General features: G+C 51.2%; 1 protein-coding gene across 1 annotated transcript; it reads right to left on the reverse strand.

Moving 5' to 3' along the window:
- Positions 1-1,177: 1,177 nt before the first annotated feature.
- Aadacl4 (arylacetamide deacetylase like 4) lies at positions 1,178-6,568 on the reverse strand. The gene is made up of 4 exons (XM_058572642.1): positions 6,545-6,568; positions 6,222-6,438; positions 2,816-2,879; positions 1,178-2,305 (listed from the first exon to the last, which is right to left on the reverse strand). Exons 1-4 carry the CDS (start codon positions 6,566-6,568, stop codon positions 1,531-1,533), a joined length of 1,080 nt encoding a protein of 359 aa, XP_058428625.1. The 3' UTR covers positions 1,178-1,530.
- Between the last annotated feature and the right edge of the window lie 6,741 nt (positions 6,569-13,309).

The raw sequence follows: 13,309 nt of genomic DNA on the forward strand, positions 1-13,309 counted from the left end.
CTTGATGTAGGCGCTTCCCACGTGAGCCTCACATGAGACACAGCCCAACACTGTCATGACGGCCTGCGGGACTCTACCCAGAACCCAGCTGAGTCGTGTCCAGACCCCTGGCCACAGAAACGTGAGATGGGGACTGTGTCCTGTGGTAAGCGGCCATATTTGTGGTGGTGTTGTGACATGGACACAGAACAGCCACAAGCCTTCCTCAAAGCTGCTCACATACAATCCCTGAGTCACCATGTCCACCCAAGATCCCAGGAGCCCAATCCAAATTTCCTGTGTGGATTGTCCTCAATGCAAGGACCAGGACATCTGTGAGGCCCCCTCCACCAGCAGTCACAGGTGAGGTCATTGGGACCACAGAGGCTACAGTTGCCTAGCAGGGAGAGCCTCCAGCTTCATCACCCATGTGGGACTGGAGAGCAGTAGGGTTTGAGGCTCTCACAGGACCATCTAGCTAACATGGACCTATGCACAAACTACCATGGGCCACCCCATGCATGAATGGGCAGGGTTCCCTGCCCTTTCTCTGTGAGCAAATCCTAGCATTGGCTAAACACAGGCAAGGTGCTTTGTACTTTACCATAGATGGAGTGATATCTAAACTCCTAGAAAAAGGAGGCCAACAATACCTTGCTCCCTCAGGGAATGACTTTCCAAATCCCAGTTGGCATCTGGAGCTTCCCAAGACAGCCTTGGCTCTGAGACTTCTGTCTTGGGAGTCAGGGATCTGCTGTAGGAAGTCCAGTTAAAAACCTGAAGCCAGACAAAGCTCCCCCTTTCCTGCCATTCCTCCCATCTTGCTTGTTCCTCTCTCTTTCTCCTTCTCTTTCTGGTAGACTCCTCTGACATCTTCCTGGGTTCTAGCCCACCCAATCCAGGGAGAGTTTTCTTGCAATAGCATTTCTCCAGCCAACTGCAGACAGTCCAAGTTGACATTTGACAAGAGACCTTGACCCCAAGAATAATGAGGTTATGGGGGATATTCTAGCAAGGCCATGGCCCCAGCTTTGTCACCATGGGTGTGGACTCAGCATTGACACTGTGACCAGATGTGGGAATGTTTTCCTGCAAGGACCTGACAGGTTATTACCTTAAGAAATTATTGAAGGCATTAAATTCTCTTGTAGATAGTTACTTCACCTGAATAAAAATGTTAGAAATTGATGCGAGATGCAACATTGGATCTTATTGGTACTAAAAACAGTTTACATTTTCTCAAATATGAAGCCAGACATTGGTTAGCGGCTGTCTCCTGGACCCACCTTGGGCTGTGCATTGATTCACTGATTCCTCCTCAATAAAACAGAACTTACCAAAGACCCCAGTTTTAGACAGACACCATCCATGCTTTGGCCTACTCAGGGCAAAAGGATTACCACCATAGGCTTTTCTCTTTTCACTTATCTCTCCCTTTTATTTATTTATTTATTCATTTATTCACTTATTTGTTTACGGTGCTGGTGCTCAAACCCAGGACCTTGTATATGCTAGGCAAATGCTCTAGCACTGAGCTCCATCCCCAGGCCTTCATAGGCCCTTTACATAACTGACTACAGCATTCATAATATTCAGGGAGCATGGGAAAGAGAAAAACTTCTTATCAAATAAAACTAAGCATCCATGAAAGCCATCCTCCACGTGGTACCAGGTCACACGGACACCCTGGTCTTCCAAGCGCTTCTTATATAGCAGGGAGTCATCCCGGAGCATGTCCAGCTCACAGCTCACCAGGAAGGCCTCAGGAAGCTGAGCGATGATCTTATCTTCTGCTATGAGGGGTGCGTTTTCTACATCCAAAATGTGTTTGGTTTCCAGATAGGCAGCCTCATTAAAAGGTGCAAGGGTCTCAGGTTGCTGGCCTTTGGTCCTGAACCTCTTGGGGAGGTTGTCAGAGCTGAGCCACTTCCTGTACTTGTTCCAGAAATCACGGGGTATACATGCCCCTTTCAAAATGGCGTCTTTCCAGGAGAGGTCAATGGCCAGGTATGAACACACACATGTCATCATGAGTTGTAGAGAAAGGAATGGGACATTTTGGTTCTGCTGAAAGGAGGGTAACTGTAAATTGATGGCCTGTATAACGGGATAAACCAGGACCTGAGCCCGGAGCTGGGGAAGATCTGTTCTGCCCACCAAGGTCTGGGTGATTATGGCCACAATCATTCCTCCAATGCTGTCTCCACAGGCCACCACCCTGGAGGGGTCCACCCCGTAGGCTTCCAGGGTCTTCAGGAAGTAGATGGAGGCGTTGAGGCAGTCTGTGATGGCCACAGGGTAATGGTGCTCCGGGGCCTTGCGGTACCTAAGGAAGAGAGGGGCCAGAACACGCGGGTGTGCGCGGTGTCACTGGAGGCTGCTCAAACAGGGTCCCCACCGCCTGTCCCACTGTAGCTATTATCCTCAGGGTGACCCCAAAATAAAGATGGTGAAAGTCAGTCAACCTGAAGTTGTCCCGTGATAGAGAAGAGGGTGGGGGTCAAACAGCGGCCCTTATGGCAAGATCCGGGCCCCCGCCGCCGCCACCAGCCCCGGCCCCGCCCCCTGGACACTGACCCTCCCCCGGCTCCCTGGCTCCCACTAGGATGCCTCCTCACGCTGTGACCTCCAGGCCCCTGGCTCGTGCTGTGACCTCCTAGTGACCCGGCTCTCCTGCCCACAGCTTGTCCCTGCGCTGCCCCGAGGTGGGCGTCTTCCCAGGCTTCTGCTCCAAGCGGTGCTGCGCCTGCGCGCGACCCCTGGAGTCGGGGCGTCGCTCTGGGCTGCCCCCACCTTCCCAGCCTCGGAGAAGCCCCCGCTGTCTCGCGACACTCACCCGACAGACAGCAGCACGGAGTCCGTCTCCCGGGCCAGGAAACTGCACACGTTGTGGTAACTGTCTGCAGGAAGACAGGCCCGGCGCCGCCCATGAGGGACGGCCACCGCCACCCAGGCCGGGCAGGGGGCAGACCAGCTCTCTGTTCCGAGGCTGGCCTCCTCCGAGGCCTGGGCTGCGCCATCTGGGCAAATCCAGACGCCTGCCCCACTCTCCAGAACGCCAGGGCTCGCGGACCTTGGGCTCACTTTGTGCAACGTTAACTTTACAGTGGGGGAAACTGAGGCCAGGAAGGCTTGGGGACCTGGAGTGGCAGAAGCCAGGACTAGGGGAGGGGTCAGGTGAGCCGCCCAGGGAAGAAGGATTCCATTATCTATGTTGAGCAGGGAATAAGTGATGGCGGGATGGGTCGTTTTTCCAGACATTGTCACTCATTTAGCCAGAGTTCAGCAGGGACAGAGGAAGACTCTGGGAATGGGGGGTAAACGTAGCAGGACCCCCCCACACACAGGAGTTGACCTGGAGGTGACCTCTGCCTCTACATTCCACCAAGAGACTCAGCACCGTCTCCCATAGACACAGGTACACATCACGTTCCCAAGGTCAGGCATGTGCCCACAAGCTGCTCCAGAGATCAGCTGACTATTGTATGACCTGCCAGGGTCACCACCCCAGAAAGGGCCACGTGACCTGGGTACACAAGTGCACACCATGCATTGTCACACAGCACAGGGACATGGCTGGCACCAAACAGGGAACAGCCAAACAAAGCACAGGGGACGACTGTAAGATTTCACAGCACTGCCAGCCCCACCCCATCCTAACAGGGAGCCCAATATGTGGCAGTGATTCTGCCCCAGCCTCTGTGCCTGCTCCCCTCTCGGGCTGCATGTCACCTCCTCTGGCCTTTCCTCGCTGTATGATGACCCTGCACTCAACACTGTGCCTCTGCTTCGCAGTCTACTTCTGTGCCCACCACAGGGTAATTGCCTCACCTTAGACAATGACGCCCAAGGGCAACTCCCCACCTCCTGTAACACTGCCCCCTGGAGGCCGGTACCTGCATTTCTAGACACAGGACCGTGAACATGAGTGCGTGGGGATCGAGGCCCAGTGTCAGGCGCAGAATCTGCCAAGTACACCCCTGACTGCACCCTTCTCCTGCAGCTGCCCACACACAGGCCCTGGGGAGGTACCCATGTCCTGCGCCCAGGCAGTCACCCGCCCTTTCCATCAGGATCTCTGGGTGGGGTCTTAGGCATCAGGATTTTCTAAACCACATCTGGCAATTCCCGGGTTTGGGGAGCCTGCGAAGGAGGAGCATGCGCCATCAGTGCTGTGGGGAGAGGTGAGGAGGGGGCAGAAACAGAGCATCCGCCCTGCGGGGCTCAGCGGTGTCCAGGGGGTCAGCCCCTAAGCCGGAGGCACCTAGCTGTGGGTCTCAGCCACACTGCACCTCAGCAGTGTCCTGGGGGCTTTGGAAAGTACTGAGTACAAGAGACCTGCTTGGCCTTGGGGAGAACCTTGGGCCACAGGGACCTGGCAGCTCCCAGCCGAGGCGGGGCCCACCCGGCCAGCCTCCCTCCTGCTCTGCTCGCCTCACTTTCCTCCTGCCCGCAGACCTCAGGGGGCTCCTGTTTCAGACCTTTCACCTCCCACTGCTGCTCGGCCTTCATGGGACCAGGACCAGGCTGAGGCAAGCGGCCATCTCTCCTGGCCCTCAAGTCCAGGGGCACCCAGACACTCCGCCTTCAGATAAATGGTGTTGTCATGTTCTAGTTTAAAAATCAAATCGAAAGCCCCAACACGCCAGGACACACCCGGCACAGTGTTTTAAAGGCTCACTTGCACAGGCTTCAGCTGGGAGACTTCTGCTTCTGTGTGGCCTTGACGCTTTGCCTTTGTAGATTTCTGCACTAATATTGTCTTTCAAGCTCCTGCATTGACATGCCAGGAAGCCAGAGCTTGGGGAACCTTGTATTTGGAGCTGCTGGGAGGGCCTCCTGCCCTGGCCCAGTTCTCACCCAGCTCCAAGGCTCTGCCTGGCTCTGGAGGGCTGGCTCCTGCCCATCCCTTGGGTTCTAATGCTCCCTTCCTGGACAGACCTTGACTCTTGGGAAGGACTGAACTCAATGCATCACGCTCCATGCCATCCATCCATCCACCCAGCCATCCATCCCTCCATCCATCCTCCCACACACCATTTGTCCATTTGTAAACCCGTCCTTCCACAGTTATTCAGCCGTCCATGCGTGTATCTGCCCATGCAGCACTCATTCGTCCATTTATTCTTTCAAAAAGAAAGACAATAGGCCAGGCACTGGGGATCCTGCAACCAAGACAACAGAGGTCTTCCCTGCATTCTAAGAGTCCTCGTTCACATTGGGGATAGACACAAGGAAAAACTTGGAAGACCCAAATAAGCTCAGATTGCGACAAATGCCACAAAGACACTTAACCAGGCAATGTCAAGGATGAAGAAAGGTCCAGGGCAGGACCACAGAATGGGCAGGTAGGAGTCTTTAGGTCAGATTTGGGGAGGCCATCTGGGGAGGGCCACTTGAGAGAGACTGGGGGAACAGTGGGAAGCCAGCCATGCAAAGAAAGACATGTAGATTTCTGCACTAATATTGTCTTTCAAGCTCCTGCATTGACATGCCAGGAAGCCAGAGCTTGGGGAACCTTGTATTTGGAGCTGCTGGGAGGGCCTCCTGCCCTGGCCCAGTTCTCACCCAGCTGTAGGAGCCTCCACGGAGGCGGAGGCGGCAAGTGCAGCAGACAGGCAGAAGGAGCCGGGATGTCTGCAGTCAGGGTTGTACAGGGGGCTGCGGCACGGAGAGTACAGAGGGAGGCAGGTGACAGATGGGGAGGTCACAGGCCCAGCCACGTCAGGGCCTTGCAGACTGGGAAAGGAGTTTGGGTCTCATCAAGGCCCAGAAATGGTTGAAGCCAACATCAAAGAGCCCTGACTTCTATTTTTAATGTCCCTGTGGTGTGGGGAGAGGACTGGACTGGGGTGAGAAGTGGAGCAGGGAAACCAGTTACCAGAAAAGGAGTAAGTGAAGCTGGGTTTGGACCACAGTGTCCTGCAGAGTGAGCCAATGCATGGGTTGGGGCCATTATGAGACGGACAGCAGGGGCAGGCAACTCTGAATGGGAAGGAAGGCAGGATGCACCTCCAGGGTCCTGACCTCCCCACTGGGACATCACTGCCCCCACCTGTCCCGGGACTATTGCATCATAGACACATTGGTCATGGAGGCAGAGTCCCCATCCACTGAGCTGAGCCCCAGGCCCTCCATCTCCAGCCTCTGACTCGGTAGACTCACTCCCTGGAGGCTCTCCCAGAAGCCCCTTTGCGAGCAGCCAGACCCCCCTCGCCTCCCTCCCCTGGGAAGCGGCTTACCCAGGCTGCCGAATATGGAGGCCCCTCCGTGGTAGAAGAGGATGCCGCGCTGTGGGCTGGAGGACGCGGCCTTGGGCCGGAACAGCCTCACGGGGATTGTCCCAAAACGCAGGTCTGTCACCACCACTTCACGGTTGTTCTTTATGGACAATCTGTCCTGCAGGAAGTGGACAAACCTGGGCATGGAGCAAATCCTCAGCTTCTCGAGTATGTTCCCCTGTCAGATGTAAGAGAGGGAAATCAGGTGGATGGAGGTTCAGCTCGGTTTGGCAGGTGCACCCACCACCCACCACTGCTAAAGGGTCTTACCCCTCCTCACCCACCTTCTGCATGGACAGTAGGTTCATCGGGGTGCAATGGGCTCTGGGTGTCCTGGACTGGGGTTGGATTTTCAGACTTTTCCTCCCACAAGGTCTTTATTGAATAAGGATGGCACTGTGATTTGAATATTTATCCCCCTCCAAATTACAGTGACATTGTAGTCAGCATTAAGAGGCGGTGCCTCTAGGAGGTGATTTAGTCAGTGCCCTCCTGAATGGACAAAGTCTGTTATGGAGGAAGTAGGAAGTAGGAGTGGACTTTGATAAAAGGACGGGTCCCCCCAACTTTCTGCCATCTTGCAAATGTGTGCACACTGGCCTTTCCACCAAGGGATGACGTGACAGAAAGGTCCACTGCCGCTGTCACACTCTTGGGCCTTCCCAACCTCCAGAACTGGGAGCTCAATCACCCTCTCTTGTTCATAAATTACCCAGTGTTTTGGGTTTGGATCTAAAATGCTCCAGAAAGGCCATGTGGTGAAGATTTGGTTACCAACGTGTGGGGCTACCGGGAAGCAGTGGGGAATTAGGAGGTGGGGCTAGTTGAGGAAGTAGGTCAAAGGAGACAGGCCTTGAAGGGTTTGACTCATCCCTAGACCCTTCTTTGTCTCTGCCTCCTGTTCTCCATGAGGTGAGCCACATGCTCCCCGCCCTGAGGTTCTACCTCATCATGGGCCCAAGACCCACAAAGCCAAGTGACTGTGGAGTGAAACCTCGGAAACAGTGGGACAAAATAAACATTTCCTCCTTTAAGTTGATTTTTCTCAGGTATTTTGTAACAGATGGAAAGGTGACTACCAGAAAATTGGTATACTGGGGGTGGGGCTGGGGTTGTGACTCTACGTGATGATGTGGTTCAGAAGCATTTGGAATTGGTTTGCAAGAGGAGTTTGAAGTTCTTGGAGTAACAGGCTAGAGAAAACTTAGAACACTGCAAGCAGAGCAGAATGACCATTCTGGTGGGAGCTCAGAGACCAGAATGTTGATAAGAATGTGCAAAGATTGTGCTCGTGAGGTTTCAGAGAGAAATAAGGACTCTATTGAACATGGACTAGAAGACATTGTTTTGCATTCTGGCAAAGAATTTGCCTCCATTTTGTCCTTTCCCTGAGAATTTGTATGAGGCTGAGTTTCAAGGTATTGAACTAATTAATATGGCGAAGGAAATTTCAAAGAAGTGCAGGACTCAAGTTGTGGTATGGGTATTGCTGGCTGATCTTAACCAAATTTAAGTGTGAATCACACACACACAAAAAAGTAGCCAGAAATATTTTTAAAACTTTCAGTTTGACCAGAAAAGGAGCATATTTTAAATTGGGGCAAAAGAAGGTGTGGTTGCTAAAGAGATCGGCACCATTAAAAAGAGGTCAACTGCTTTGCACCATGACATTGGGGAAAGATGCCTTGAGGGTATCTTGGGAATTGACCAGATTCCCCCCTAACCCCATCACAGGCTCCAGAGGACAAAATTGTGAAGTTGTTTGAAAGAATTTGCTTCGAGAAGAGTGCATGGGGGGGCTTCTTGCTCACACAGGGTCTCCTAGAGAGCTGATTCCCTGGGATTCATGTCCCCGTGTCATTATCCCCTCAAGGACCCTACAACTGCAGTCTAAGTGGGTCCTGCTGCTCAAACTGGCAGCAGACCTGGGTGTTGTCCACATGTTGCTAGTTTTGCAGGCACGCAGAATGTAAGAAATGTGGAGGCCCCCACCGAGATTTCAAAGTAGGGCCAGGAGGCCAGGCATTGTGTAGCAGTCAGAGTCTCTGCAGACTCTGTGGGAGTGGAGCTGAGGCTGCAGTGGAGACCCCAAGAAGTTAGAAATGCCAGGAATGTGGAACCTGTGCTGAGGAAAGCTGCAGGCAGTGAGCAGAGCCAGCCTGGGAGCATGGTCTGCAGGCTGCAGCCAGCAAGACACGGTGTTGGGGCTTCCCCAGCCCTTTGGAGCTGACATCCCACCACCACGTGACCTGCATGCTGGACATGGAGCTATATGATGTAATGTTTGCTTGCTGAGCTTTGATCTTGCCTTGATCCAATTCCTTCTTGCTCTTTTCCTATCTCCCCCTTTTGGCATGTTGCTGAATACCCTGCTTTACGGATGTATGATGGAAGTACCTAACTTTCTTTTTAGTGATCCAGGGACTCACAGCTAGGAGTTGGCCTTGAGTCTCAGAGGAGACTTCAGACTTGGGTTTTGAGCAATCTCCAACTGTCGAGACGTTATGGACTCTCGAGATGGACTAAAGGCACTTTGCATTCTGAAATGGACATGAGGCTTTAGGGGTAGGAACAGAATGTTTTGGTTTGGATCTAAAGTGTCCCCTAAATACCGTGTGCCAAAGACCTGTCACCAACCTCTGGAGCTAAGGAAGGAAGTAGAAACTTTAGGATCTGAGGCTTATTGGAGGAGATAATTCCCTGGGGCTTGTCTTTAGTGGGTGTACCTTGTCCTCAGCCCCTTCCTCTCTCTCTCTGCCCTTTGTCTAGCATGAGGCCAGCTGCTTTGTCACCGGGGACCCAGAAACAATGAAGCCCAGTGACTACAAACTGAAACCTCTAGAACAGTGAGCCACAATAGGTGTGCCTCCTTTAATTTCGTCTTCTTCAGGTATCTTGTCACAACGACAGACAGCTCACTGACAAACCCAGTCCAGTATTGTTCAAGCCACAGACAAAATACTAAGATAGCTGAGAATTTGCAAAGGGGCAGCCCAGTTTGGGACTGAGTGGAAAGCAGTCACTTAATTAAATAAAGCCAATGGTCCAAGGCAAGTGACCAACACCCTGGCTCTCTTTGGCTGGGTTCTGGACTCTCCCCAGCCTGAGATGGCAAAGGTGCATGGGTGCCCTGGGTTAATGCCCATCACTGGGCAACCAGAGTTCCGGGTTATGAGGGACTCTTAAATTGAGCTTGTATTCAATAGAAAAAAATATAATGGGATCAATTAAGGATATATGTGTGGATGTACATTCAGATCCAAACCAAAACATTCTGCCCCTGCCCGAAAAGTCTGATGTCCATTTCATAATGCCAAGTGCCTTGGGTCCAACTCAGGAGTCCATAACGCCACGGCAGTTCCAGCATGGCTCAAGAGCCCAAGTCTGAAGTCTCCTCTGAGCCTCAAGACCAACTCCTGGCTGTGAGTCCCTGGATCACTAATGGCACAAGGGCTGCAGATGAGCCAAACGTGCTTCTGAACTACTATGTTCCACTCTGATGATAAGCAAGTCAACATCTGAATGTTTCACGAGCTATAGTTACAAGGTATATTTTAAATCCTAAGAGCATTGCTGTCGCTGTGGCTCATCTCCTCTGTGGATCTCACATTTGGGGCATGTCTCTTATCATAAAGAAAATGGCCTGGGGGTGACGATCATAAAAATAATAACAAGTGATGCTTTGTAGACACCTACAACATGTCAGCACTTGTCCAGGTGCTTTGGATTATTAACTGGCTCCATTTCTCAAACCTTTCTAAGCCAATTATCACCTTCGTTTTACAGATGGGGAAACTGAGGCACACCTGGACCCAAGTGGCTTGCTAAGAGTTGTTCATGGAGTTAGGTGCAGGACTTATGTTCTCAACCAATTAATGAGAAAGAGCTTGGGCTTGGGAGTTAAACTGACCTGAGTTCAAGTTTGAGCCCCATCAGCAACTCACTGGAAACCCCTGGGTATGACCATCTCTGAGCTTCCAGTTCCCTCTTTTAACAGTGAGAAAAATGGTGTCCATAGACGAGGTCCACGGATAAAGTGGGAGGATCAGATGCCATCGCCCACGTGGAATGCCTCACGGAGTGATCCTGCAAGCACAGACCCTGTCTCCTGTTCCCATGCACTTGGTCTTGTCCCCGGTCCTGAAAGGGTGCCCCAGTGTCTTTCCTTCTCCATGGAGGGACTCCTCCAAGGGAACTCCAAGCAATTATTTCCCTGCTTGAACTGGGAGAGAGTGAACTGACCAGCCGGGTGCAGGCGACCTGTCTTTCCCTCCCCCCGACTCATCTCATAACCCCAGGCCTCCATGCGGAGGCAGCTTGGACCTCCACAGCCAGCTCTGAGCAGCTGAATGTCAAGGTTCCACCCACCAGAAGAGGTTGTTCCCTCTGTTCCCCGGGAGACTTTCTTACCTGTCCTTCAGGTGAATAGACACCTCTCTGACTTTTTTTTTTCTTTCAATGCTGGGGATTGAACCCAGGGGTGCTCTACCACTGAGCTGCATCCCCAAACCTATATACATATATGATTTTTTTTTGAGATAGGGTCTAAGTTACCCAGGCTGACCTTGACTTGTCATCCTCCTGCTTCAGCCTCCCAAGTCATTGAGATTATAGATGTGCACCATGACACCCAGTGCCACACTGACTTTCATATCCAAGTTCAGGGTCATGTTCTTGTGGAAGCCATCCTCCTTCCCCTTGTGGTGAAGATCTTTCCATCTTCTAACGTCTGCTTCCTCTTGGAGACTCTCACCACTCTCCCAGATTTCTTTAGAAATCCTCTAAAGCTTTATTGCAGGGACACCATCACCCACGTGTCTTCCCACCACCACGCTGAGCAAAGGACACATCTCATTCTTTCCTTGATCTCCAGCATCTAGAATAGTAAATGCCTCTTCAGGGAGTTTTGAACAATATCACGAGATGTTAAATGGCTCTGAGTCTCACATTCTGAAGGGTCACCAGGTGGGCCATGAAGTCACATTTGTTTTTGTTTGGGAGATCTTTCCATTTTCTAAGGTCTTCTTCAATTTCTTTCTTTAGTGTTCTATAGTTTTCATTGTAGAGGTCTTTCACCTCTTTTGTTAAGTTGATTCTCAAGTATTTTTTTTTTTGAGGCTATTGTGAATGAGGTAGTTTTCCTAATTTCTCTTTCAGAGGATTCATCACTGATGTATAGAAATGCATTTGATATATGGGTATTGATTATATATCCTGGATCTTTGCTGAATTCAATGATTAATTCTTTTTTTTTTTAGAGAGAGAAAGAGAATTTCAATATTTATTTTTCAGTTTTCGGCGGACACAACATCTTTGTTTGCATGTGGTGCTGAGGATCGAACCCGGGCCGCACGCATGCCAGGCGAGCACAATACTGCTTGAGCCACATCCCCAGCCCCTCAATAATTAATTCTAGAAGTTTTCTGGTGGAGTTTTTTTTGAATCCTCTCAATATAGAATCATGTCGTCAGCAAATAATGATAGTTTGAGTTCTTCTTTTCCTATCTGTATCCCTTTAATTTCTTTCATCTATCTATTTGCTCTGGCTAGAGTTTCAAGGATTATGTTGAATAGAAGTGGTGAAAGAGGGCATTCCTGTCCTGTCCCAGTTTTAGAGGGAATGCTTCCAGCTTTTCACCATTTAGAATGCTGTTGGCCTGGGGTTTAACATAAATAGCTTTTAAAATGTTTTAAAATACAAAATAGGGCTGGGGAGGTGGGCTCAATGGTTGAGTGTCCCTGAGTTCAATCCCCAGTACCAAAAAAAAAAAAATGTTTTTTAATTGTAGTATCTTTTTTCCCTTTAAGATAAAACCAGAAGGGTTTGTTACACTATAGTTGATATCTTTTGTTTGTTTTTGCAGTGCTGGGGGTCGAACCCAGGGCTTCCTGCGTACTGGGGAAGCCCCCTACCACTGAGCTGCAGCCCCAGCTCTTGATGGCTTTCCGTAGGGCTCAAGTCACCATGGCAACCTTTATAACAACTTCAGGAAAAGCTGGGCCTCCGGCAGGGCCCTGCTAACACACCTCTAACACACCTAAAGGGCTGCTGGACGGAGCCCCGGCTGGGCTGTACGTTTTCTTTTTCTTTTTTTTTTTTTTTCTTTTTAATTTTTTATTGTGGGTTGTTCAAAACCTTACAAATTTCTTGACGTATCATATTCCACACTTTGATTCAAGTGGGCTGTACGTTTTCTTGGCTCTTCTTACTCAACCCCACGTCACTCTTGGGAAAACCTCCTTGGCTGTCCTCGCTTTGCAGGAGAGAAGAGCCTCCGAGCTCCCCCCGGGGCTCTGGGGCCAAAGGAGGCTTTGGGTTCCCAGCCACAGAATCTTTCTAGGTTTTTCCTTGTCGTCCCTCACTGCTTGCCCCTCCCTGTCCGCCCGTCTCCTGGAACCCTGGTACCTCAGAAGCCGTTACATCATCGTGGGCATCCAGCCCCGAGGGGCCCAGGGATGGGGGCACCGGGAGGGTGGGATTCGCCCTTCAGAGCCAGCCCTAGCCCACCTCTGAGTCTCCGGTGAGCAGCCTGCAGCAGCTTCCTCGGGAGTTCTTGGCTTGTGGACTACGCTTTTTGTTGTGTCTTGGTTTTGGTACCAGGGATTGAACCCAGGAGCACTTCGCCACGAGCCATGTCCCCAGCCCCTTTTATTTTTTTATTTTGAGACAGGGGTCTTGCTAAGTTGCTTAGGGCCTCGCTAATTTGCTGAGGCTGGCTTTGAACTCTCGATCCTCCTGCCTCAGCCTCCTAAGCCACTGGACTATCTTGAAGAGAAACACTAAAGGGGGGGAAAGATCCCAGTTTCTCTGGGCCACTTGCAAATCCAAGGCCCGTGTGTTTACTTCTGGGGCCCCAAACTAGCCTGTAACTCCAAATGATGGTAGCCACAGGCTTGAGACAGCTCCACCTTCAGAGAAGCACATACTCAGGGTGCACAAGAGACATCTGCTACATCCTCAGCCTGTCTCCTTGGCATGTAGCATGTATGAAATTCGAAATCAGACTTGTCCATCTCTCTGGAACAGGACCATGGTAAAAAAAGCCAAC

This window comes from Marmota monax, unplaced genomic scaffold (assembly GCF_021218885.2).
Source record: "Marmota monax isolate L192 unplaced genomic scaffold, Marmota_monax_Labrador192_F-V1.1 WCK01_AAM20220418_F8-fsc00080, whole genome shotgun sequence".
NCBI classification, from domain to species: domain Eukaryota; kingdom Metazoa; phylum Chordata; class Mammalia; order Rodentia; family Sciuridae; genus Marmota; species Marmota monax.

What these genes read in the sequence shown, in the direction of transcription:
- Aadacl4 (XM_058572642.1), bottom strand. Translation starts at nt 6,568, where the DNA reads ATGAACCTACTGTCCATGCAGAAG. An exon ending in CTCCATATTCGGCAGCCTGG is followed by an intron (nt 2,880 to 6,221) that starts GTAAGCCGCTTC and finishes GTCTTCCTGCAG; the next exon opens with ACAGTTACCACAACGTGTGC. An exon ending in TCCGTGCTGCTGTCTGTCGG is followed by an intron (nt 2,306 to 2,815) that starts GTGAGTGTCGCG and finishes TCTCTTCCTTAG; the next exon opens with GTACCGCAAGGCCCCGGAGC.